This window comes from Andrographis paniculata, unplaced genomic scaffold, assembly GCF_009805555.1.
Source record: "Andrographis paniculata isolate CXL003 unplaced genomic scaffold, ASM980555v1 Contig22END, whole genome shotgun sequence".
NCBI lineage: Eukaryota > Viridiplantae > Streptophyta > Magnoliopsida > Lamiales > Acanthaceae > Andrographis > Andrographis paniculata.
Window position 1 is genome coordinate 4,095,968 of NW_026137513.1, and position 25,673 is coordinate 4,121,640.

At 38.3% G+C, this 25,673-nt stretch overlaps 7 protein-coding genes across 7 annotated transcripts; 3 read left to right on the plus strand and 4 right to left on the minus strand.

The window, feature by feature from the left end:
- Window positions 1-1,350: 1,350 nt before the first annotated feature.
- LOC127245638 (transcription factor BHLH094-like) lies at window positions 1,351-3,490 on the minus strand. The gene is made up of 6 exons (XM_051266633.1): window positions 2,910-3,490; window positions 2,478-2,660; window positions 2,265-2,330; window positions 2,108-2,176; window positions 1,903-1,968; window positions 1,351-1,833 (listed from the first exon to the last, which is right to left on the minus strand). Exons 1-6 carry the CDS (start codon window positions 3,153-3,155, stop codon window positions 1,705-1,707), a joined length of 759 nt encoding a protein of 252 aa, XP_051122590.1. The 5' UTR covers window positions 3,156-3,490; the 3' UTR covers window positions 1,351-1,704.
- Window positions 3,491-7,845: 4,355 nt separating this feature from the next.
- Window positions 7,846-11,173, minus strand: LOC127245572 (exocyst complex component EXO84A-like). Its single transcript, XM_051266552.1, has 7 exons — window positions 10,785-11,173; window positions 10,591-10,688; window positions 8,927-10,466; window positions 8,665-8,853; window positions 8,457-8,593; window positions 8,217-8,378; window positions 7,846-8,126 (listed from the first exon to the last, which is right to left on the minus strand). The coding sequence occupies exons 1-6, from the start codon at window positions 10,938-10,940 to the stop codon at window positions 8,234-8,236; spliced, it is 2,265 nt and encodes a 754-aa protein (XP_051122509.1). The 5' UTR covers window positions 10,941-11,173; the 3' UTR covers window positions 7,846-8,126; window positions 8,217-8,233.
- Window positions 11,174-11,444: 271 nt separating this feature from the next.
- On the plus strand, window positions 11,445-15,384 carry LOC127245272 (pentatricopeptide repeat-containing protein At1g05670, mitochondrial). The gene is made up of 3 exons (XM_051266055.1): window positions 11,445-11,649; window positions 11,743-11,818; window positions 12,600-15,384. Exon 3 carries the CDS (start codon window positions 12,679-12,681, stop codon window positions 14,923-14,925), a length of 2,247 nt encoding a protein of 748 aa, XP_051122012.1. The 5' UTR covers window positions 11,445-11,649; window positions 11,743-11,818; window positions 12,600-12,678; the 3' UTR covers window positions 14,926-15,384.
- A 1,068-nt stretch (window positions 15,385-16,452) lies between these two features.
- On the minus strand, window positions 16,453-19,149 carry LOC127245273 (HIPL1 protein-like). Its single transcript, XM_051266056.1, has 7 exons — window positions 19,037-19,149; window positions 18,794-18,951; window positions 17,906-18,706; window positions 17,614-17,830; window positions 17,310-17,488; window positions 16,926-17,164; window positions 16,453-16,840 (listed from the first exon to the last, which is right to left on the minus strand). The coding sequence occupies exons 1-7, from the start codon at window positions 19,125-19,127 to the stop codon at window positions 16,453-16,455; spliced, it is 2,073 nt and encodes a 690-aa protein (XP_051122013.1). The 5' UTR covers window positions 19,128-19,149.
- On the plus strand, window positions 18,643-21,918 carry LOC127245275 (glutathione S-transferase U17-like). The gene is made up of 4 exons (XM_051266058.1): window positions 18,643-19,104; window positions 20,796-20,878; window positions 20,966-21,404; window positions 21,487-21,918. Exons 3-4 carry the CDS (start codon window positions 21,087-21,089, stop codon window positions 21,850-21,852), a joined length of 684 nt encoding a protein of 227 aa, XP_051122015.1. The 5' UTR covers window positions 18,643-19,104; window positions 20,796-20,878; window positions 20,966-21,086; the 3' UTR covers window positions 21,853-21,918.
- A 227-nt stretch (window positions 21,919-22,145) lies between these two features.
- Window positions 22,146-25,336, minus strand: LOC127245274 (pentatricopeptide repeat-containing protein At1g59720, chloroplastic/mitochondrial). Its single transcript, XM_051266057.1, has one exon. It carries the CDS (start codon window positions 25,251-25,253, stop codon window positions 23,424-23,426), a length of 1,830 nt encoding a protein of 609 aa, XP_051122014.1. The 5' UTR covers window positions 25,254-25,336; the 3' UTR covers window positions 22,146-23,423.
- LOC127245363 (glutathione S-transferase U17-like) lies at window positions 22,535-23,291 on the plus strand. The gene is made up of 2 exons (XM_051266195.1): window positions 22,535-22,852; window positions 22,929-23,291. Exons 1-2 carry the CDS (start codon window positions 22,535-22,537, stop codon window positions 23,289-23,291), a joined length of 681 nt encoding a protein of 226 aa, XP_051122152.1.
- Window positions 25,337-25,673: the final 337 nt, after the last annotated feature.

A 25,673-nucleotide genomic window follows, 5' to 3' on the forward strand; every position in this document is an offset into this window, starting at 1 on the left:
TCATCGTCACCATTTCCACTTTATCTGGGGACTAAGATTGAACAAAAAAAAAAAAAGCCTTCGACATTGTTTCAAGACATCATATTTCAAAACTCCCTTACAATTCTCGACATAGGAGTTGTCCATAAACACAAATTTGATCGAATCCTAATCGAGTTTTCGTCTTCCCTCACGACTTTTATCCGCCATGAGCGAAACCAGGCTGCCGTCTCCGGGCCCGAACGGCTACGACAGGCTGAGAATTGTGGAGGTCGAAGAACCTCGAATCGACACCACCACCACCACAGCCGGAGAATCGCCAATCGTGTCCGAATTCAGACGTTACTGCCACGACTTCTGCCATCAGATGGAGACAACCTGCCTGATAATCGATTGGGACCGCGTCTTCATGACAGCCTTTGCGACCGTGGCGATAATCCTCGTTATCTTCGCATTCACGCCGGACCTGCAGAGTCAGATGATCGAAGACCAACAGCTGCAGCACGCGTTCGCAATCAGCTCGATGACAATTTCAGAATTTCAGACAGGACCTGATCAGGTAACCGGGAAATGCGAGGTTAGTTTCAACATAAGCAACCATAGAGACAAGAGTGTGTACCATGAAACCTCAGTACTGTCCGTTTTCTTGGACCATGAACTGCTGTGGGTCGAAAGAACGGCTGATTTCTTTATCGACGACGGCGGCAGCACGACATTTAATGTCAGCATAGACACAACAACGGTGTCTGTCCCGGCCGCCTTTGTTCCAACTGTTCTCAAGACAAGCCATATGCTGCGCAAACCGCTTCTTTTTGAATTGAAGTACGACGGGATGATCAGAGAGGGTCTCGCATCATGGTACGAGGAAAGATCGCACATATATGTTGTCTGTGATCAGGTCCCGATGTGGTTCGTCAATGAAACTGCTCTCATCGGAGGGCCAGCAAACTGTACAATAGGAGATCGATAGCTGTTTTTTGCTACCGTGTTTCAAGAAACGGGACTGTCTGTATCAAGTAACATATAACATATCCGAGGTTGTCCAGAGTCCGGACACATATTACAGTAAGACTACACACCAAATTGAAGGAAAACAGCGAATCGAGACTTGGTAAGATCACAAAGTTCTGCAGCATGCACAAGTATTCGGTTACTTGCGATAAATTATTACTGCAGCAATGTGTGATTGTGGCTTTTAAGGTGGTCCGAATACTTCAGTTTATTCTAAGTTCTTTCAAGCATTAACAGTTTCATTTCTGCCGTTCACTTTCGTCGGCATAAAATGATACTATCAGATAAGTAGAATCAACGACAACACAAATAGCATCGAATTTTAAGTAAACAGAAACGGATCACAGCGATTCACAGGGATATGCACCAACATTTACTTTTATTCAATGAATGATATATTTCATAACTACACAGAAGTTGCAGACAACAATGGAGAAGACAAAACAACAATAGGAAGTTCGTGGCAGGCATTTCACATGTTCATCAACTCAACAAATTTTTTACTCAGGTAATGGTATAGAAAATTCAAAACCTCTATGGAATGAATCCACTTTCCACAATGGATACAGATTTATTACGTAAGCTTCTATCGCAAATCGTGGAGCAATTCCATACCTGGTAGAGGAAAAAGAAACGTGTTTGAGAAAAATATGTATATTCTTGGTTTTACCGGAGGAAGCACAATCTTTTATTGGGTGTTGATGGGAACTTTTCTCATTGAATTCTATCGAAGCCACCGCCAATTTGCATATGTAGCCATTCCGGGGACGAACCCCTCCCAAATTCTCTTGCACTTTCAGAAGTGAATGCAATTCCAGAAGCATCATAAGCTTGCTGAGTAAACTGGAACAAAATATTTAAATTAGTTATTTTGTAAGAAAACGTAGCTGACATTTTGAACTATACACTTACATCTTTTGAAGGATATCCATCTGTGCCAGTTCTTGCATTGACTGCTTCAAGCTTCATTGAAAGAAACTGCAGATCGGGTCAACTAGGATCAGTCGTATTCCAAGTGGGGTTGTAGTAAATAGGATGCATAAGAACAAAGATACACACATACACAGACCGCACACCATGCAATGATAATTGGAGTTTGGGATAGCGATATATCTACCTCAACTTGGTGTTGTAACGATTGGATATAATTGATAATCTCGTCAAGCACTAGCGCTTTGCCAATAATCTGAATCCGAATAACAGCTTCTGAAAGCTTAGCTATTTTGGAATGGAGTAATACAGACAGAAAGCTGAATTATTTCATTAACACTCACTTTATTACAACCGGGAACCAAATCTTGGAGAATCTTCATTCTCTCACTGATCTTTTCGCGCCGAGCCTGCAAAGAGGTATAATCAAGAAAGATCACACAATATACACATATATATATAGGCATCATCATCTAAGATTAATCCATCGACCATTATTAGTTTGAACTCATTAGCATCAAATCATCGAATTATTAGGAATGAATTCGGATCATTACTCTTTCAGCTAAGCTGTGGCTATCGGTAGCTTGGCCCCGTCTCGCGCGGACATGAATGTAGTCTTGCTTTGGTGGATCAGCTGGCTTTTCCGGCTGCTCTATAGCCTTCCCCGAATTTACTTCTTTTGCTGCTTTAGTTTGCTGATGCTCGTTTGATCCCATCTCCTTATTACAACTTCCATTCTGATCCATGCCAACAGTGCCACCATTAGAACAACCTCAGGCAAATTGAAGAAATGTGTATTCATTAATTTTATTGGCGAGTTCTACAATTCTACGAAGCATCAAATCCAGATTGGAATCAGCAACAAATACATCAAACAGATCACAGGAAGTCATTTTGAACTGCATCTAATTCCAATTTGAAAGACGATTAAACTATAAATGCAGAAATTAGAATTGTTGAAAAGGAAGTGAAATTTCGATAATTACTCCGACGACATTATTGTTAATGCAGTTGCTGGTGGAAGCTCCGCCCTTGGCAGCGCCGTCGTCGTCGTCGCGGCGGCGCTTCAAATTGTGGGTGGGGGAGGTGTTGTTCGATCTGTCGTCCATCGCCATTGGATCCAAGGGCATGCCAAACGACGTCGCAGCAGGATTCATCTGAAACCCTTGCCAGATCTCGGCGAAGTTGTATACGCCTCCGTCGTTCATCATCGCCGTCCCTTGCGGATCCATATCGCAATCCTCGAAACAATTCAGGCAGAGCAAACGATGATCGCACCACCATCAACGAATTGAAGTAAAAACCTAATGCAATTTGCAGGCCAGTCGGATCTCCTTGCTTCAATTCAATGGTGCAGGTTGTTGGGTGGGCACAATCCCCACTGCCGTACAATAGTCTCCACCACCACCAGCAGCGCTGCTTCCCTCTGAAGAGAGAGAGAGAGAGAGAGAGAGAGAGAGAGAAGAGAGAGAGACTTTGGAAGTTGAGAAGGAGTGTGACTTCCAGTGAGCTTTTCTCGGAGCGTCTTGCGTTTCGTGTCTTACGGCTACGAAGCTATAATCCTCTACGCCTGGTTCACCTACACCCCAAATAACTAATTATATATATATTAATAGGCGGCGGCTATCTTGTGATTGGCCGTTTGTGTATTCATATAATATAAATATACTTACATAATCTAATAATAATATATCCTATAGTTTTATATAATACAAAAAATAATTAATTGTAGCACACTGTATATTATTATACAATATATTTATAATTATGAACCAATAACATAAATATCACATATAAATATTAATACAACAGTACGCTGTAACTAAGAAACAACATCATCTGTCATTATTGTACATAATATGTACGGTGTATAATAAAACTGTATGATATTTGTATATATTACGGATAATAATTTTTTCAATTTAGCACTCAACCAGTTCCCTAATGTTATTAGCCATTAAACCGGAGATCTTCCCATCAATCATCATAAACAAATCGACCCATCAATCATCATAAACAAATCAACGGTGGGAGATGAATGCACCAGCCAGGGATGGAGAATCCAACGGTTGTTACAGTTTCAATGCAAAAAGATCATTTTTGTGCCTTTTTTTTGTTTTTTAATTTAAATAATAATAATAGTAATAATAAAAAGTGGATTAAGTATCTGATTGTAGAAAGGTTTAGTGATAATGATAGTTCTTAGATTTGGGCATTATTAGTCTTTTTTAGGGTTAGGGTTAAGGTTAGGTTAAGGATATTCTTGTTGATAATGACAGCACCATCATTAATTTTCCTACACTTTTTTATTTTATTTTATTATGGCATTAGACTCTAACGAAACTTTTTTGTGGCAATTTTTTTTCCGTTAGAATTATCAACCTTTAATTAAGAACTGGTTATGGATATGTTTCTTTTACCCTCAAATTTCAATTTTTTACTCCATCCGTTTCCAAATAAGGTGCAATATTTGTTTTTTGCACAGATCTTTATGTGGACAGTATTAAGTACGATAATTTAGAAATTAGATGATACGATGGAGAGAGAAATGTATATTTTATTTTTATATTTGAATGATGTGAAGGGGATAAAGTGTGGGGTAGAGATTAAGTATGGTTAATTATTTTCTATTTTGGAAATGTTGCAGAGGGTTTGAGACATTAAAAAAAGAAATGTTACAAATTGAGAAGAAGGGAATACTATTTAAATTCTGTATATTTTTAAAAATTAATTTTTTTCTCATAAAAATATTTTATTATACATTTTTTTAATATCAAATTCGATTAAAATTTTGCAAATCCTATCAAAAGAAATACATATATATTTTATTTTATATACGTCTTATATTAATAATTTTTGTATTAAAATTAATTGTACTATATATATTACATGTTGTAAGTTTATTTGTTGCATTAATTATATTAAATTAATGTATATTTTATGTTGTTAGTATATACTTGTATTACTAATTTATATATCATGTATTATCCACATATATTATCTATGTAGGCAAAATAACAATAGTCTTTTAAGTAAAGTTACTTTCTTATTGCATTTTGTAGTATTATTAACAATGGAAAATTGAATGGACACATGTAGTAACATTTTAATAATAATAAATGAAATATACCATTCTATTTTATTTATTTGTTTCTATTTTTATTTTTTATTTTTAAAAAAAGGTTTGTAGAGTATTATTACAACATTAAATAATAATGAGGAAAAAAAAAAAAAAAAAAAAAAAAAGGTACCTTCTAAATTGCCATTTCCCCTTATTTACCTTTCCTCCTATCATAATGTTTGTTCAAATATGTTACCTATTTATTGTGAATAAATAAAGACAATTTCTTAGTGGTCATAGTTAACTATTAACCATATGTCTGTTTACACAGTATATTTTTATTCATTTGATACTATTTATTTTTAAAAAAATATCATATCAAATATATTTTTTTTTCTTAAAAAACATCAAATCAAATACTAATTTTTCATTTTTTTCAAACTTTCAAATTTCCAAACATATTTATATTCAATATATATATATATATTAACAGTGGAACTTGTAAAAAAATACAATCATACAATTGTTTGTAAATCTCAAACATAATCATATCAATAATAATAATAATTAACATTGGACAAACACGTAAATTGTTTCTTACTATTAAGGGGTGATTTTATGTTTTTAGATGAAACTGATCAATTCACATAAAAAATAATTTACATATATAACTAAAAAAAATAAATAGATTATCCAAGTGATTAATACATACAGCTTATCAAATTATAAGGTAGACAACAATATCATATATTTAAAGGGCTTTGCCTACTTCACTTTTTTACAAGCATTATTGATTTCATTTTATTATTATTATTTTTATTATTATAATCTAAGAAATGAAAAGTGACTAATAATTGAAAGTTTTAATGTCAAGTAAGGTCACTATTTCATTGTTAATTGAACTTCTATCTATCTATCCATCTATATATATATATATATATATCCTTAATTAATGCAATAAAATTTTCCGATGTGGGATAGGTGGCCATGGCCATTTGCCAACTGCCGTGTTGATAGACGATAGAATTTCGAAGGACCCCGAAACGCTGATAGCCACACCTATTTATTTATATTTCTGCACACACATTATACTGATGATTATAATATTACGTTATATATATATATATTATTTAATGATGTGGAAATTGCACAATATTCGAAAATGAGCACTGATAAATCATAGACGGATCGTAATACTTATAAATTAAGTCTAATAAGACAAGTCACATTAAGTGAATCTATTATATTATATATTTAATATTATATTATGTACCGTTATTTAATGATATTTTTATATTATGTTAATATAATTTAGGTATTGTTTATCTTATATGATATTTGTCCTTATGTATCGTGAGACATGTGTTATCTTTCTATTTATGTTAATATAATTTATGTGTTTTTATCTTTATGTGATGCGTTGTTTATTATTTTTACTGATATTGTATATTGTTTACAGTTAATCTGCAGTAGGTTATTCTTCGAGTATGTTTTGAGTAATTTTGATCGAATCTAATGATATGTAAATTAGCCTGATAAAAATTTATAGGTGTGTTTGTTTGGGGAATTGAATTTTGGATTTGAAATTTCAATAGCAAAAATTTTGAATTAAAATATTTTTATGATATGACATTTTGAATATAATATATAAATAAAAAATAAATATTTAATTTGATATATTTTTTTTAAAAAAAACAGTCGTAAATAGGAAAAGTTTGGGAAATCTCCCCAAACAACACTCTATTTGTGTTTTATTTACGAGGTTTGAATTTTGAGTTGAGATTTAAATAGTAAAATATTTAAATTGAAATAGTTGTATCGATATAAATAGGTATTGATGAAATATTTTGAATGTAAAATTTATTTTTAATATAATATAAAAAATAAAAAATAAGTATTTGATATTATATTTTTTTAAAAAAAAAATGAAATAAATAATTAAAATACTTACAAATCTTCCAAACAAATACACCCTTAATAAATGAATGGATTGGATGGTTGGGGTTTGGGATTTGGAGGATGTGTGTTCGTGGGTTCGTTCTAATCTGGCCGTCGGATCTAATTAATTTCTGATTGATTTGTATTGTATGTCTAATTGTCTACTACCACTCCGGAAAATCGTCCTCCTTACGTACGGTGGTTACGGTGGGGAACAATAATCATTAGATTTTGGCGCTGGGTGGGATCCCCGCCGTTCATTCCATGTATGGCCCAGATATGCTCTGGAACTTTGTTGTATTTTTAGCACTACTATGTGGACGGACTTATATTTCTGCCGGATATTATTTGTTCAATAATGAATACTTCTATAGCCTTATCTAAATGCATGTATTATTCTTTCTAATGTATTAAAAAAACTATAATATATATTATTGGTAAATGTGTGTGGGAAAATTTTGATAAATTTGTCATTTGCAAGTATTTACTAAGTGTGTTCGTTTGTAAGACTATTTATCCCATTTTTTTTTTTCCAAAAATATCAAATCAAACACTTATTTTTTATTTTTTATATTATACTAAAAACATCTGTACCTATTTATATCACATTATACAACTACTCAAATTCAAAATTTTTACTATTCAAATCTCAATTTAAAATTGAAACCCCTAAACAAACACACCCTAAGAGTTTGTTTAAATATTAATAATCAATGTTTTAGTGATAGGAAAAATAGAGAGAAGGAAGAGGGTGTCTTTTGACCTTTTTTTTTTTTTTCTTTTTAATTTTTTTATTTTACTTTAACATACTACTTTACAAACTAGGTTCGATAATGGAAATTACACTAAACAAATCAAAATCATATATGTCAGATAAATTTTAAAGACGTCCGAATTTAAACCTATAATTTCAGGCTCAGGAGTTCAGTTCTTACAAGAATGGGTAAGCAACTTTTTGATTGCTACAATGTTGTGTATGTGTCCATTGGTGTAGGAAAGTGAGAGATTTGCACTCACTTCCAACTATACATAACGCATATACACAAATATATTTGTTAACTTAAAAGGAAAAAAAAAATACCAGAATTGTCATTTGAGACCACAACCAAACAAAACTCGTGTTCGAACTAAACGATCTGTTCTAAAGAATTTGGTCACGTATAGCATCAGACATGGATTTGGAACATTCTTGTGGTGCCCTGCCCTGGATTTGGGATCATCAGATTCAGTTCAGATGCTGTCTCAGGGGAGGTTTGATCTATCTATCTATCTGTAATGGAAAATCATCGAGTACCTGAAATGCGTGATGAACTACATGCTTCCATGAGAATGGACAGACGATACAGACCTCGCCGATGGGCTCATCGTCTCGCCGGCAGCACCGTCGTCATATCCCATCAGCATTCTAATGGCGGTCTGGGCTACCTCAGCAAACCAATCCTCCTCCGGGAGAGTACTGCACTTGCCAAATATATGTACATACATATATATATGATCACACTCATAACAATTAGCAGTGAGGAATGGACTTTACCTGTATGGATCGATGTTGTTCGCCTTCACGGCCTCGATTGCTCGCGATATAACGTTCTTCATCACCGACTGCAGGTTGCGCAAAAGGTACCGCCCTTGCGATGTAAAGAGTATCACGAATTCCATGTCCAAGTAGAACTGCATCCCACAGGCATTATCAGTATGTCGAAAACTATAGTCTTTAACGACTAATTAATGGATTGCGTCACCTGTTGTAGCCCGAACGGGCCTAAAGGCCGTTGTCCGGATTCGATCTCCTCCCAGAAGTTGGGATCTTCGGAAAACCATAGGATCACTGTCTCTGTGAGTCTGTTCAGCAGAAGAGTCGCGAACCTTTCTCGGCCTATGAATATGTCCGATAAGACGCTGGCTATTCGAGTTAGCCTTATAAACAGTTCCTGTCAAGAACAATGTTAGATTCGATGTGAGTTTTTGTAACGGATGATCGAATAGCAAGCTTGTTGTTATAACCTGATATATAGGCGATGGGAACCATTCGGACACGTCTCTGCCATCATCCATGCTCAAGTACATATCCGCGCTCAGGCGGACTCCACCATCTTCGGCGAAAATAAGCTCAAGAGCATGTTGGCGGCAGAAGCTATCTCTTAACTGATCAACCACGCGTTGCAGCCTTCGTTTCAGCTCCCGTTGCTCGGGGGGAGGCCGGTTCTGCTTATCCGAGCCTCTCTGAGGCTGATCGTCGCTTCTTGCAGTTGGACAGATCTTGATTGTCGCGCGCGGGAGGAGCTCATCTGCTAGCAAAACTGCATTGGCCAGCAAACTGACTTGTTGAGTCTCCGTCTCTGCCGGTTGGACAATTCTTCGTCCTGATGTATCCAGGTTTTCGGTCTCTACGGATCCAGGGAACGCGTTGATCATCATGGTCACGTACGAGTTGAATGACTGCAAAACGCCTTCCAAGGCCTGCTCGGATAAGTTTGGGAAGTCGAGGGAGCCAATATCCTCACAAAGCTCCTGCACCATCGAGTTGAATTTGTGGGCACTGCTAGAGAGCTTCAGCTGGGAAGGAGCAGTCCCGCCAGATGCAGCGCCCCAAGAACGGCTAGCAACGGGTGGACATGTGAGAGACCAGTCGTCGGAAGCTGCGAGCGCAGCTGTGCTTAGATCAATTCTCTTTAAGGTCGACCGCAGTGCCTCGTCTAAATATGGCCTGAAGATCTTCAAAAGAGTCGGACAGAGGGCTAATCCGCGATCTTCCAGCAAGAGGCAATGACCCAAGCATATGTTCACGCATTCGGCTACTACCCTCAGGCACCCTGAAGCTGCAGGGACAGATACTACATTTTTCTTGATTAGCCCTGCAAAGGCCTCTGTTTGCTCGACAGCCCAAGCCACAAGCTCGGATGCAAATGCCGGCTCATCATTGAATATAGATAAGGAGTCATTGGCCGCCTGCGCTATCATGGAGAAGACTAGCTGTGAAAGTGAAGTTGTGTACGCCTGTGGAGTGCCTGATGTCGTGAGAGACTGCATGTTCCGATTCAGCTTCTGTTCGTGTGACTTGAGGAGCAATGTGTGCGCTCGGGGGCCGTCTCCGAGGCGTTTCATGGCTCGAACAGATGCACAAAGCTCGAATCCGCTTGTGGATGGCTTACAGGTGGATTCGGCTAATTGATCGGCCAGTTTCTGCCGGTTTTCCATGACGGAGTTTCTCAATGACATCAATGCTGAGGGAGTTGAGGATCCATTGTTGTAAGCATCATCAGCTACTTTATCCCCTTCGTCTAGTGCTGCTAAGGCTTCGTCTACTCGTCTCTCGCCCAGCAGGATATCGAGATTCTCTGCGTATTTGATCAACCACTCGTCGAATTTTGTAAGCTCACGATCTTCAAAGTTAAGAGCATCGCTGTTGGAATGATCCGTACCATCGTTCAGAGACTCAACGCGGACTCCCTCAGCGACTCCATGGATGATATTCGCTCGCGAGGAGAGGAGATTTTTCAAGGAAACTAACTCCCCTTCGAGGTTAGAAATTTCTCGCGATGTTCTGAGGTTAAGACAGAAAATGCCTTTTGCTCATTCCAGAGAGTTTTTCAGCTCATTTTTTTTTAGCAGAAAACTGTTATTTGCAAGAACATAGAACAGGACAATCGATTGAAACAATCACAGACCTGATAAATGACGCGTAATTGGCGTACACACTTTTCCTCATTTCTTCTGCAGATGCCTTCTTCAACGCCACAAGATGCAGGCACAGGTGCCTAATTTCCTGGCAAAATTAGGTCAATTCAATGTTTTGTTTTTCAATTTTCATGCTTCATCAAATCTTACACAATTCGATTTATCAGGATATGCAGAATATTACCTTTTCACTCATTCCACCAGCATGGTGAATGAAATACGCTTGGGGATCAAAAGTGGTGGATTTGAACATCTTGAGCCGGTCATTCAACGGCACCTCGCTCTCGAAATCCGCCGAGTCGCCTTTGCTCGACGAGAGTGACGCCGTCGGCCTATGCATTTTCCCCTCTTTCCTTCAATTCCACCTTCCGCGATCAAAATTACGTGCGATCGGATGGAAAACACTATTATTTCCTAGCAGCAATTCCTAGCTTCATCAGACGCAAAAAATGGGGAAGAACAACCACATTGTTCCAACATAATGCACCAAGGCGTCGTGTCGATGAAGATGAACATCCACGGCAGCAGCGATCTCATCAAAATGCACCCGAAATCAGCATGAATTGCTGCTAATTGTCTCTCTGAAACTTACGTAGAATCGAATTGAATTGCGATGTTAACTACCCCAGGCAGTCCTCCAGATTTGTTCAAACGAACTTATTTATTTATTCATTTTATACTCTGATATTTGCCGTGAAATTCTAAAGTCATAAATGGGCCTTACGGGCCCAACGTTAAAGATCAGGCCCAATAATATCCTTAAAGGCCAATCGAGAAAATATACCGAAGAATTGGAAATGGGCGAAAATTGGGCCTTTGTTAATCGCCTTCTTCAGAACGATCGTCGCCTGCAGCTGCAGGTTTCCTCAGCAACCATTTTGTTGGATTGATGGAAATAAATTGTTATTAGGCAGCGTGTTCATGCAATTTGGTGACCAGGAGTTAGTCTTGTCTCTGTTTGTGTTGAAGTTTCGGGTTTTTGCTTCTTATCCCAAAGTTTTAATCGAGCCTCCCTTGGTCGCCTTTTTCAGAACACTGATTTTCTGCAGGTTTCCCCTGTGAACATTTTTGTTTTCTGAATTAATTGAAATGCATTGCTTTTATTCAATGTGTTATTCTTATCTTTATATTTGGTGTTAAAGCTTCGGTTCTCACTTTTGGTGCCATGGGGAAATAGCGAAATGATGTAAATCGTTCGAAGGTTGAAACATTACCACGGTAAGAGCTCCATTAGCATGTGTTTAGGGTCTCTGTTTTTTTTTTTTTTTAAACTGCAAAATGCAAATCAATCTGATAGCTTGTTTAATTGGTGCTCAACTATTGAAGATAATTGAGTTATTTATATTTTATACCAAGTATTCGCTTGATATTATATGAGTTTCCTGGAATATTCTAGTTTCATTCTCTTATGCTCTGTCGTTCCTGCGTGCTGCTTGCATTCTCTGGGTATGGTAGATTAGCTTCATGTGCTGTTAGTGGCATCAATTTAGTATTTTTTTCTTAATTTTTTTTTTGGTGGCATCAATGTAGTTAATATTGTTTGGTTTAATCTAACGCTGAATGGCAGCATGTGTGCCGGTGTTTTATATGCTATAAAATGTTAAAGGAGCACAGACAAAGCATCCAGAATACTATCCATGGGTTTGCATTAGCTTAGGGGGAATTACGGAACACTTCGGTACTTCTTTTAATATTGACAATAGATTGAGTTTTCTAAAGAGTTTTCTGTAGTGATCTTTGGATAACCTTGATATTTAGTGATTCCTTTGAATCTTTTAAGCTTAACATTAGAAATTCTAAATGACTGAACTGGTGGAGATATATCATTGAGAAATAGTGTTCCTTAGTCTTTTAGCATATGTATCTAATGGCTTGTTTCTCCCTGGTTTGTTTTTATTTATGGTAGTTTGATGTCTGTAGAGGCTATATCTTGTAGTTAACTCTGTCGATGATTTAATGCTATAAATGAGAGTAATGTAGCAATGCTTCTGTGTATTAGGTGGTGCAGTGATTTTACACTTGTTGAGCTCCACAGACATATATTTATGAATATACATTGATGGATCTCTCCCACCAGCATGAAAAGATACCCCATTGTCCTTTCTTCATGCTGTCGTCGAGTATTTTCGCCCTACATATGGTGTAATTCAAGCAAGGGTAATATATCATTTGTTCGGTTTTCAAGTTCTTATGGGTTTGGACTCTCAGGCATCAGGCCCTTTCCTGATTTTTCACCAAAAAAGCCTTCCATAAAAGACTCTGAATTCGTGCACCGTATATCAACTATTATCAAGCAACGGCGCTGTGAACCCTTTCGCCAGATTTTGAGGCCATTTGAATCGAAATTCAGCCCCGACCACCTAGTTTGGGTTCTCATGGATATAAAAAATGATTATGGGTTAGTTGTTGATTTATTTGATTGGTCATGTATCAGAAGGGGTCCATCACTTGAAGCACGCTGCATCCTGATTCACATTTCTGTTGCTGCGAAAGATCTGAAGATGGCTCGGAAACTTGTTCATGATTTCTGGGAAGAACCCAACATTGATGGCAATGCCTCCATCTCACAGTTCCTTCAGAAATTAATTTATACGTACAAGAATTGGGGTTCGAATCCATATGTCTTTGACTTGTTCTTTCAAGTACTTATTGACAACGAATGTCTTGATGATGCAAGAAAGCTCTTTGATAAGATGTTGTGTTATGGTGTGGTTCTCTCTCTTGATTCTTGCAATATGTTTCTTTCTCGACTGTCAAAAGACACTGATGGTCACAAAATGTTGCTAAAGGCGTTCCTGGAATTTTCTGAACTAGGCATTCAGTGGAATACGACATCGTATAATATAGTTATGCACTCCCTTTGTCAGTCAAAGAACATCAGAGAAGCTCATAACCTACTTTTGCAAATGGAATCAAGAGGTTGCATTCCTGATGTTGTCAGTTACAGTACTATAATAAATGGATATTGTTCTCAGGAAGAACTTCATTCAGTGCTAAGAGTCTTTGAACATATGCAACAGAAAGGATTGAAGCCAAATGCATATACCTTCAACAGTATAATTCTTCTTCTTTGCAATATGGGTAAACTTTTAGATGCAGAGAAGGTTTTAAGGGAGATGATTTCTCTAGGTATTTTTCCGGACAACGTAGTCTACACCACACTCATTGATGGATTTAGCAAATTGGAAAATGTTGCTTCTGCATTCAAAATGTATGAAGAAATGCAGAATCAGAACATTTTTCCTGATTTTATTACGTATACTGCTCTAATTTGTAGCCTGTGTCGGAATGGAAAAATAGAAGAAGCAGACAGATTCTTTCATGAAATGCTGAATAATGGTTTAAAACCAGATGAATTTACTTACACGACACTTATTGATGGCTACTGCAAAACTGGTGACATGAAAAAGGCATTTTCACTTCACAACGAGATGATTCATGCGGGATTGGTTCCAAATGTGGTTACATACACTGCTCTGGTTGATGGGCTCTGCAAACAGGGAGAGGTTGATACAGCAAATGAACTTCTTCATGAAATGTGTCGAAAGGGGCTAGTCCTTAATATCTACACATGCAATGCACTTCTTGATGGACTCTGTAAATCTGGGGATGTAGTGAATGCAGTGAAGTTTATGGAAGATATGGAGGAGGCAGGGATATTGCCTGATGTTTTTACCTATACTACTCTTATGGATGCCTATTGCAAATCTGGAGAAATGAATATTGCACACCAGCTGCTTCATGACATGTTACAGAGGGGAATCAAACCAACTGTGGTTACATTCAATGTTTTAATGAGTGGCTTTTGTTCGTCTGGTATGCTAGAAGACGGTCAGAAGCTTCTGAACTGGATGTTGGAGAAGGGCATAATGCCTAATGCCACCACTTACAATTCTCTTATGAAGCAACATTGTATTAGAAATAATATGCGAGCTGCTGCTGAAGTTTACCGGAGCATGTGTAATCAGGGTGTAGTGCCCAATGAAAACACTTATAACATATTGATACGAGGGCATTGCAAAGCAAGAAATATGAAGGAAGCATGGTTTTTACACAAGAAAATGGTTGAGAAGGGATGCAATCTGATGCCTGAGACCTATAATGCACTAATCAAAGGATATATAAAAAGAAAGAAGTATATAGAGGCCCAAGAACTCTTCGAAGAGATGAGAATGAAAGGTTTATCTGCAGATAGAGAACTATTATTCAAGTTTGCAGACATGAACTATGAAGCAGGGGATATTGATCGCACTTTGGTTCTATGTGATGAAGTGGTGGAGAGGTGTCTTGTTAATAGCAAAAATGATCAGACTCAAGTCAAATAGTGGCTTTTTGTCGTCATGTGGATTTCATCTTCACATTTCAGTGTTGAACCACAGGAAACTTGTAGTTAAGGGCTTGGGTAAAGTCTTCCTTTTGAGCTTTTTGTTATTATTATTATTATTTTATAATTATTACTATTATTCTTTTGGTTATAAAGTTTGTTGATGTTCTTTGATAAATGACAATATTCGCTTCACACTGTGATATTACATTACTCGACCATTGGGTGCATTGTACCACTTATCCTAGTTGAAAGGTTGTTTGCTTTCTTGTGCATATTAGATTGCCAGCAGTGTGTTTGTTTAATATATATATATATATATTTTGATCCGTATGTTTGTTTAATATTAGCTGTACAATCTATAGTATAGATGCATTGAGTATGAGGTAATACATGTATAAACCTCTTTGAGATCTATGGTAATGCACTGTTAAATGCCTAATCAGGGTTCTTTGTTGATCATCAGGTTTTAACATTTTGTTTGATTCACAGTCCTCAACTATCAGTTACAGTCAATCAGAAACGTGAAAGTTCCTCCCTTTTTTATGGTCGACTGTTCTCTTCTTCCGTATGCTAAATTTCACCTTCAATTTTCTTTGTCTATATTTTTGTGGTTTTGTTCATTGTTATTTTCTGAAATTTCCACTTTGTTTGATGCTTATCCATGGAAGCTTGAAGTGGAAGAATTTTGACAAACCTCATCATGCTCAAGTCTGCCCCGTACTTGCATTTAAACAAGGTTATTCTTGTATATTGCATTCATTAGAATTCATAATGCCACGCCCTTGCATTTCTCACTCTATTACCAATTTCTACAGGAAATTGGTGAAACTTTTACCTTTCTTGGTAACAATAAGCTCTTTGCCAATGAGGCTGCATGTAAGAAGCTTGCAGATTATCTCTTAAAAACTGAATCAGTTATGATGTCTTATTGGTCAAGAGGACAAACTTGATGTTTCTTTAAAATGCTGTTGGTCAATATATTCCAGGAATACACATGCAGCTGGTATTATATTCAGGCATGAAGTTTGTTGGATTGAATTAATTGTAACTATTGCTGAAGGCCCAGATTAAGCATGCAGATAATTGGGTTCTGTTTGTGAGAACCAAAGTGCTGAGTTCTCATTTCATCTGGAGAATCTTCCATTGTAATAGTAGAGGAATGCTAATCAAATAGCTACTGTAGTGCTTCAGAACAGTTTTGGTGGTCTGCAAAGAGTAAGCATGATGTGGTTAAATGTTCTATGTGGTTAGCATGTGTTGGAAAAATGTCCATTCTGCTGCTAGCAAATTGTACTGGAATTCCATCTGTTGTCTACCCGCTTTATTGCAGGCTTGTAAGCCTATTCTGACATAGAATGGTATCAGACATATATCAACCTTCAATAATATAAATGGTATTACTTTCTTCTACTACTTTGTTTTATATCTGCTGAGTAAGATTAATTGTGGAGCATCTGTGAATATTCAAGGGCAAGATGTTATTATATATTATCATTCTCAGTCTCAGCAGAGGAAACATTGCGTGTTACAAGAAAAGCTCCAGCAAAAGAACTGAAGCAGAAAAAATCATTGAAAGTGATTGCGGATGAGCAGCATAGCTTTGAGATGGAGCAGGGGGAGGAGGATTCCTAGGTGCCACAACTTCCTTTGAACAGGAGTAATTGCATCGGCTTGGACGAACTACTCTGTACACCCCACTTTGTGTTAGAATGTAGACATCTTTTCTGTTATCTTGTCCAAAAGAGAATATGTACTGTAGAGCTGGAAGATTGGTGTTTATCACTAAATCACACTTAATGGGAGAATCAGGAGCGCAGCTGAAAGGAGTATCACTGCTTGTGAAGTTTCCACTATTCTGAGGGGTTTCTGATGCTGCCCAGATATGCCTCGAATACAGATCTCCATACAAATAACTGAACGTATGGATGCAAAAGTATGTTATACGTAATCAAGTAAAAAATTATTCAAAACTGAAACTGACGTTTGTTCTGCTTTTACCTTCCGTAGGTGCATGGATCAGTCTGTGCCCTGTAGATGTATCCACCTGATATTGCTGCGGAACCAAGTCTATTAATCTGGGAATGGCTGTATCCAAGCACTGGAAAGATGGGATCTATGGAATCAATAGAAGTGTTGCCCCCTGGAGTTTTCTGCGGCTGGAAAACAATAGGACCTTCATACACACGCCATCCATAGTTTCCACCTTTATAAATGATGTCAACTTCCTCATAATCATCCTGCAAACAAAGCATAATTCAACCATATGAGACTGCATAATGCTTTGTATTTATCAACCATTGTGAGGGATTTGGAAAAGCGTCACTTAGGCACATGAAATTAAGGGAAAAGGCAAAGAAGGCTATGATTAGCAGCATCCTGAACCTGTCCAATATCTGCACATATGAAGTAAGAATGTCTTTCCGAATCAAAGCTGCAGCGCCATGGATTTCTAAACCCGTAAGCCCATATTTCTGGTTCCATTCCTTTATCTTCTGAGAAAGGGTTATCTTGAGGGACTGAATAATTTCCCCATCTATTGAGCTTAATTATTTCTTCTTCACCTGAGAACCTTGCAGTTGTTAAACAGGTATACAGGATTATCCAAAAACTGAGCTCATAAAGAAAAGAATAGAGCTGATAAGCCACCAGCTTTGAGAGGAAAGCAAAAATCAGTGTTAAGACTAACTTGGGAGATTATCCACATCAACCCTCATAATTTTTCCAAGCAATGATTTCTTATTTTGAGCAAAATTGTAGGGATCGCCTTTGCTTCCGCCATCTCCCATCATGATATACAGATAGCCATCATTTGGACCAAAAAGAATTTGTCCACCATGATTTGCTGTAAAGGGTAGCCCCAATGTGAAGATTCTTCTTACTTCTTGTGGTTTTGCATTTTCTGACTGGAAACCATGAAAACTCAATTAGATGCATTCTAATTTCCTTTTCAATATCATATTTGTGTAGGTAAAGTTTACCAGTGATGGACTTGCAGCGGTTCCATTAGCAGTATACTCAGCAATGACACTGTGGTACTTGCAGACCTCTCCGGTACCCAAAGACCCTAACTGTGAGGGGTCACAATCCACACCTGAGTTGCATGCACATGTCCCACTGCATCCTGCAGACGTTGCTTTATCACAGTTGAAGGATGCAAAGAAACGGCCATTCTTTGCAAAGTTTGGATGAAATGCCATTCCCATCAGCCCCAAGCTTTGCCCCAGGTAAACCTGATCTGTTAAATCAACAAATGGATTGGATTCATCAATTCCCAATTCTTCACCTGAATCTTGATCAGGAATAGTGGCCAGCCAGATTTTGCCTGCCTGGCTGGAGAAGAAGGCACGGTTTGAGCCATCAGGATGAGAAACCATATTGATGTAAGAGCCGGTGCCAATTTTCTCGAGGCATAGTCCATTGGGTGGAGGCAAAGTATCTGTTTTGTTTAGTGAAACAGGTTGACCATTAAAGCACAATGCATTTTCATCAGTGGAACCACCAAATGCATTGCAGAAGTCAGATTCCGACTGCCAGAGGTCCGTTAATTTGGACAAAGTGGCATTTCTTGGAACTGGAGCCTTCGTCCTTAGTGCAGGGGCAAAGGGAGAATTCAAAATCAAGACATCTAGACAAGTGTTCCATACAGTTGAACAGAAGCTATCGTCTGTCTGGCTTGACAAGGATGAGACTGCCGCGCCTGAGCTAGAGTTGCAGAGTATTGGAACTTGACGACTCTCCAAACCAACATTAAATAATTTTGCAGCAAAAGGATCACAGGTCTGATGAAGGAAGGACAAAGCTTTGTAAGGAGTTGATCAAAATGAATGTTTAACTACAACAATTCATACAGATATTTGAAAGCTTACTGCACAAAGGATTGATTTCACAACAGAAGCACAAGCAGAATCAGATATGTTCATGTCCACAAAATGCTTTTGCAGTTGCACATCTTCTGAAGGACTGCAGCACACTTTCCCACTATATGGACAGAAAGCCAGACTGCCATTTGAGGTTGAAGGTGCCCCTGCATACGTTCAACCCAATGAACAATAAATCTAACAGAATTTTGTGCCCAAGATCATGTAAAGACACACACAACACAGGCTCACGTAAGTCAGTGCACAACGGTAGTGATGCAGAAGGTAAAGGCAACGCCAGAAGCAGAGGAACAACCAAGGTAATGATTTCCATAACTCTCATTAGCAGTTGTGAAAGATGGAGTAGGACGATACTTGCATGCAGCAACTACTTAAACAATTTAATTCTTATCTACTATACTTACTTTACTCTATTTTCAATTGTGCAAGTTAGCATCCTATGTCCTTTAAGGTGTGTTTGTTTGGGGGTTTGGATTTTAGCTTGAGATTTGAATAGTAAAAATTTTGAATTGAAATAGTTGTATGATGTGATATAAACAGGTGTTTATGTGATGTTTTGAATGTAAAATTTATTTTTAGTATAATATAAACAATTGAAAATAGGTGTTTGATTTGATATTTTTGGGGGAAAATATTTTGATGAATAGTAAATTTTTGAGAAAATGCTAAACGAACACACAGTAAATGATTTTCAGAAAATCGAAGTTGTTAATATTTTATCCAAATAGATATCTACAAGCTACTGTACTTTTCAATTTAGATATCCCTCAAGACAAGAAACTTTGTCATTAGAACTTGGTGTTAGGGGGCCACCATGGATCAGTGCAGTTGAACCTGAAAGCTAAGTTTGATATTTAAGGAGAATGGACTTAGCACTCAAAATTGTGGCAAATATTCTAGAGCTAGTGTTGACTTCACACTATAATCTCAGTGGATGGAAGTGGTTAAAAAGAAAGCAATAATGTTTGAACTTCGAACTTAATGAATGTGTGGGGATAACATAAAGTTGTGTGACTGTTGGTGACACTAAATGCACTTTCTATCATTTCTTTATCATACTTTGTTAAAGATTCATGAAGGTGGAAAAGCGAAGCATATATTGTCAAAAAGGGCTCTATTGAAAATCTACGCAAGAGTCATTAATGCTGTTTGAATACAATATGCTGCTGTTTCCAAAATTAAGCTAGAGCTCTTAGTTCAGGATTGAATGAAGTCATTTGTCAAAAAAAGACATAGAAGACCGAGCTAGGTTAGGAGAGTTTTGTGTGGAACTTCTGAACACATTTATGAGAGGAGGATATGGTCAATTGTGACAGAGACTTTCTATTATTAGACGTAAGAGAAACCACATAACACAACAACTGGATAATCATCCCATTATTTCTTACCTATCTGAAGAAAAGCACCTGCTTTGGTCAAAATTATTCCAGAAGAATCACCTATAATAATACACTTAGTTCAGCTGTCTCACTCAAGACTTGGGCCTCATCTGTAGGACCATTAATGGCCTAACCCAATAAAACAGCCCATTAGATCTTGAATTCAAGTATGCAACAAGCATCCAGTGTTTGCTGATTAAAAATTTCAATATGTGCATTAGTTACAATTTTGTAAGCAAGGAATTTTCCTCATTATGTTTATGTTGGTGAATTAAGTAAATAGATAATGCATCTGATACAACACCGGTAGCAGCCCATCATCTTAGCATTGCCTATAAACTTGTGTGCAGAATATTTCTGTATCATCTTTGATCTCTTCTTCATCATCATAACTTCTTATCTTTGAAAAATGGTATCAGGAAGGAGGTTGTAGATGCTGAATATAAATAGTTAGAAATATACTGTTTACTGATGTAGCATTTTTAGTTATATGAATATTCATCAAGAATGGTCTCACCTCCACTGCTCCACATATACTTCTGATATAATTCATTTAGTACACATTAGATGATTTATATAAACTACCTTCCTGTAATATTTCTTTGTCGCAGAATGCACTGTGCCGCTGTTGCTGAAGCATAATATTTCCAAATACAAGCTTTTGAGAAAAAAACAAACATTGCAGGACTGTAAGGTATCCTAGACAAAGTCCATTTTGTTCTGTATTTTAATTACCTGTGATATTGAAATCCTTTGATGTATAAACCTGCTGTTTCAACAGTTATCCTTCTGGCCAATGCACTAAGAGACAGCCCTTTGATAAGTACAAGAATCATTTGATCTTCTATATGTATTGATTCCGAAGTCTCTAATGTTTTTATCATCACTTCTTGAGAATTACAATGGCATTGAATGATGTAAAGCTTTTAGGGACATGGGTGTGCCCATACGTCAACCGGGCTCAGCTTGCTCTAAAGCTAAAGTCCATTGATCATGAGTTCATTGACGATATTCATTTCAAGAAAAATGAGATGCTCCTCAAATACAATCCTGTCCACAAAAAGATCCCGGTTCTCGTCCATGGGGACAAGCCGGTTTGTGAGTCCCTAATCATTGTGGAGTATGTTGACAACGCCTGGCCTAACAGTCGATCCATTCTCCCCTCTGATGCCTATGAGCGCGCATTAGCACGTTTTTGGGCTGCCTACATCGATGAAAAGGTACACTTCTATTTCTCCTAATCCATTTCTCATTCTTCATCCAATCATATTCTCACCTAACAAACCTAAACCCGATTATCAGTGGTTTCTGTTAGTTAAAGTTCTTAGAGAAGCTGAAGACATCGAAGAACGAGCATCACTTGCACAGAAAATCTCAGAAGGGCTAGTGGTACTAGAAGAGGCTTTTGTTAGAATAAGCAAAGGGGAGACATACTTCGGAGGCAAAAGTATCGGTTATTTAGACATCATTCTCGGATCATGCTTGGCTTGGCTGCGCGTGACAGAGAAAATTGTCCAAGTAAACCTGCTAGATCAAGCCAAGACTCCCAAACTGGCTAAATGGGCTGATAGCTTCTGCTCAGACGACGATGTTAAGGATATCCTTCCAGACACTCAGAAACTCCTAGAATTCTATAAGCAGGTCCAAGTTTGGATGAAAGCTAAATAGTTTTGTACCAAAGGATGGTGTTTTACTGAATTTACGCGCCTTTATGAAATAAAAGAACTCTTTTTCTTGCAACTGCTTTCTCCGGCTACTTTCGATTTAGTACCTTATATGCTGTCGATTGAATATATACTTTAATATGCAAGCAATGACATCAGTTAAGCTATATTCCAAGATAATGGCATTAGCAAAAATTCTCTGTTAACGTGAGCTAATTGAGGAAATGAATGAAGACGATAACAAGAGGAAAACACAGAACTTGAACGAAGGGTATCGATTAGGCGACTAATAGACAAACCTGTTGTGATCTTCCCAATTCCAGAACCAGATTACTATCTGTAATAAAAGCGATGAAATTTCGTAATGTTTGCGCAAAACCATCCAGTTTAGCGCGTAAATAGGTCGTGACATGATTCGAGTTAACTACGAATGCAAGACAAGACAGTTGTGTGTTAAATGTAGCCTTGTTTAGATCTGCAGTTAGAATACTTCCAAGAAATAAGAAGCTGGAGGAATCAATGGCTTCCGGCCAGTCCTACAGCTAACATAATCAAGCCAAGATTTCGTCGACATTTCCAAAGTTCACTATCTTCATATATATATATATCCCACAAGATCAAGTCTTTCCTTAGAAAACAATCCTATTTTAGAGTAGGTTGATTGCTTGCTTCCACTAACATCAGCCATGGCTGACACTGATGTGAAGGTCTTAGGCTCATGGCTGAGCCCGTATGTCAACCGCGTCGCGATGGCTCTGAAGCTCAAATCCATCAAGTACGAGCTCGTCGAAATGAATCCTCACCAAAAGACTGAACTTCTTGCCAAACACAACCCCATCCACAAGAAAGTCCCTGTCCTAATCCACGCTGATCGTTCAATATGCGAATCGCTCATCATTGTTCAATACATCGACGAATCTTGGCCTAATGGCCCCTCCATCCTCCCCTCCGATCCACACGACCGGTCCGCGGCGCGCTTTTGGGCAGCTTACATAGATGATAAGGTACACTAATTGAATTCTAACAACATATGATCAAGTTAGTTGTTACCTTTGATCAGAACTAAAAATGTTGTCGCAGTGGAGTCCGTTGTTTCGGGAGGTGAAGGAGGCGAAAGACGATGACGAGAAAAGGGTAGTAATGGAGAAAATCCAATCAGGGCTGGTCTTACTGGAGGAGGCTTTTGTAATGTGCAGCAAAGGCAGAGATTTCTTCAATGGAGATGAGGTTGGGTATCTGGACATAGCTCTTGGCAGTTTCTTGGGATGGATTGGAGTGACGGAGACGATGATCGGAATTAAGGTGCTTGATGCAGCCATGGCTCCTAACCTTGTATCCTGGGCTGATAGGCTTTATTGCAGCAGCTCTGTTAAGGATGTCATGCTTCAAACACCAGCCCTCCTAGAAGTTCTCAAGAAGTTGAAAGCTGCTAAGGATGACTGAAGAACAAGTGATTGAATAAAGTATGGTTTATGTTCATGTTTCTTGTTTTGGAAATCTCTGCTTTGATCTTCTGTTTGGTGCAATAATTCTTGCAAGAACAGATGAATTTTTCTTAACATAAAGACTCGATCTTTACCAGAAATCCATACATGAACACTGCCCATTCTTGAAACGATGGAACCGGAGGCGATCTCTCATTATGATCTCCACATCGAAAACTTTAGAGACTAACTTCGAAAAACTGTGGCAATCTTTGCAGACGCGCAGATTCTTGAATACCCGAATAGTATCTCCGTGTTTCGAGTTCAACAAACCGTAGGCAATGGCGAGCCTCTCGCTGTGAAGTCGCAAACACTGCGCTTTACCATCAGCTTCTCCGACGAAAGGTGCCTGCGAGAAGTCGGGAGCATACCCTTCCACCTTCAATTTCTCGTCAATTACATCCAAGAACCGATAAATCTCGTTTGTCCACGGATGAGTCGTGTCCCCTGCGAAAAATTCATGGACAACGCCGTTGATTTCGACTGAACTACAGCCGGGCTCTTTGGCCACGCCCTTCTCTGTCATCAGCCGTCGAACCAACCCGACGTCATCCCACTTATCAGCAGACGCGTATACTCTCGAAAGAAGGACGTATACTCCGCTGTTATTAGCGCCTTCTTCGGATATTATCTTTCTCGCAATTTCCTCGCTCGAGTCCAAGGTGCCGACGCTGTTCCTGCAACTAGCGTCCAGAATACATCTCCAAATGACGGCATCCGGCTTCATGGGCATTCCTGATACAACATCAAGAGCTTCGTCGATTCTCCCGTTGCGCGCCAGAAGATCAATGAGGCAGCCGTAATGCTGCAAAACTGGCTCAATGTTGTATTCGGTCACCATTAAATTAAAATATTGACGGCCATCATTAACCAAGCCACGATGACTGCAAGCGCTCAAGACGCCGACAAATGTAACAGAATTAGGCAATAGTTTCTCCACATCGATCATTCGATTAAAATGTTCGAATACCCTCTCTGCCTCTCCGTACCCGGCCAGCCCCAAAATCATGGCGTTCCAAGAATTCACATCCCTTCTACTCATTCCCTCGAAAACCTGCGCCGCCATTCTCAACGCGCCGCATTTGCAATACATTTCGATTAATGAGTTGCTCACAAGAACATCAAAATTAGTATCGATTATGCAACGCTTCAATATGAAAGCATGTGCCCAAATTCCCATTGACAATGCCCCAATCCCGGTAGAAGCATCGATCACACTTTGCAGTGTGTACCCGTCTGGATGGAAGGAAGATGATTCCATCAGCTCCACAAACCTTTTCAAAGCTTCATCAAACTCCCCAAGCTGCACAAGGGCATCAATAATCGCATTCCATGACACCAGGCTTCTGTCAGGCATTTTGTCGAACACTTTCCGAGCACTCTCAGAGCACCCGCACGAGGCGTAGAAATGAATCAAACTGTTGTTCACGTACACATCGGGGCCAAATCCACGCTTCAGAAATTGGGCGTGTGCTTGCTTCCCTTCAATCAAAGAAAATAAATAAGCACAAGCTTTCAGCACAAACGGGAATGTATGCTTATCAGGGAGCAAATTCTCTTCTTCCAGGAGATTTCGAAAAAGTGGAAAAGCCCTGCTCTTCAGATCCTTGCTATGAGCATAGCCTCTAATCAAAATATTGTACATAAACGTATTAGGGTTAGCGATTTGGCTAAAGATCTTCTCAGCATACCGCACGTCTTGCAACGACGAAAAATGGATTAATCTACTATACAGATAGAACGTATCCGTACAGTCCTCAATCGCCGAACCAGTGCGGAGGATTTGGCCATGGATTTGCTTCAGATGAGGCATCGAAACGCCACGCGATTGAGTCAACACATGGAGAAGACGGCGATGACTGTCGCGGAGTTGCACGGCGGAGACATCCGCCGCCGGTGCGGTTACCAAAACCGCAGCCATTATTCATCCAACGGCATGACCTGAAATCGATAGCATATCTTGTCGGCTGTGCTAACCCATGAGTCGAAAATTTAAGTCCAATTATTTTTTATCGAATGGTCATCTTATCAATTTTTTTAAGGTAGCCCATAACTTTGTGGTTTCAGCGTAAATTTCCTCAAAATTGCATGATACCCTTGTACTTTAAAAAAATATTATATGAAATCATTTTGTGGTTTTGAAACTTAATATAAATCCCCATTTTAAAATATTACCATGCAATTTTTAAAGTAGAGGGGAATTTACGGTGAATTTCGAGTTATGGACAATTTTGCCATTTTTTAAAGGCAAAAAAGCAAAAAACCCCATATGGTTCACCGAATCCGTTAAAAACCCCCCTTGGTTTACCGAATTTGCTAAAAACCTACTCATTGTTGCACA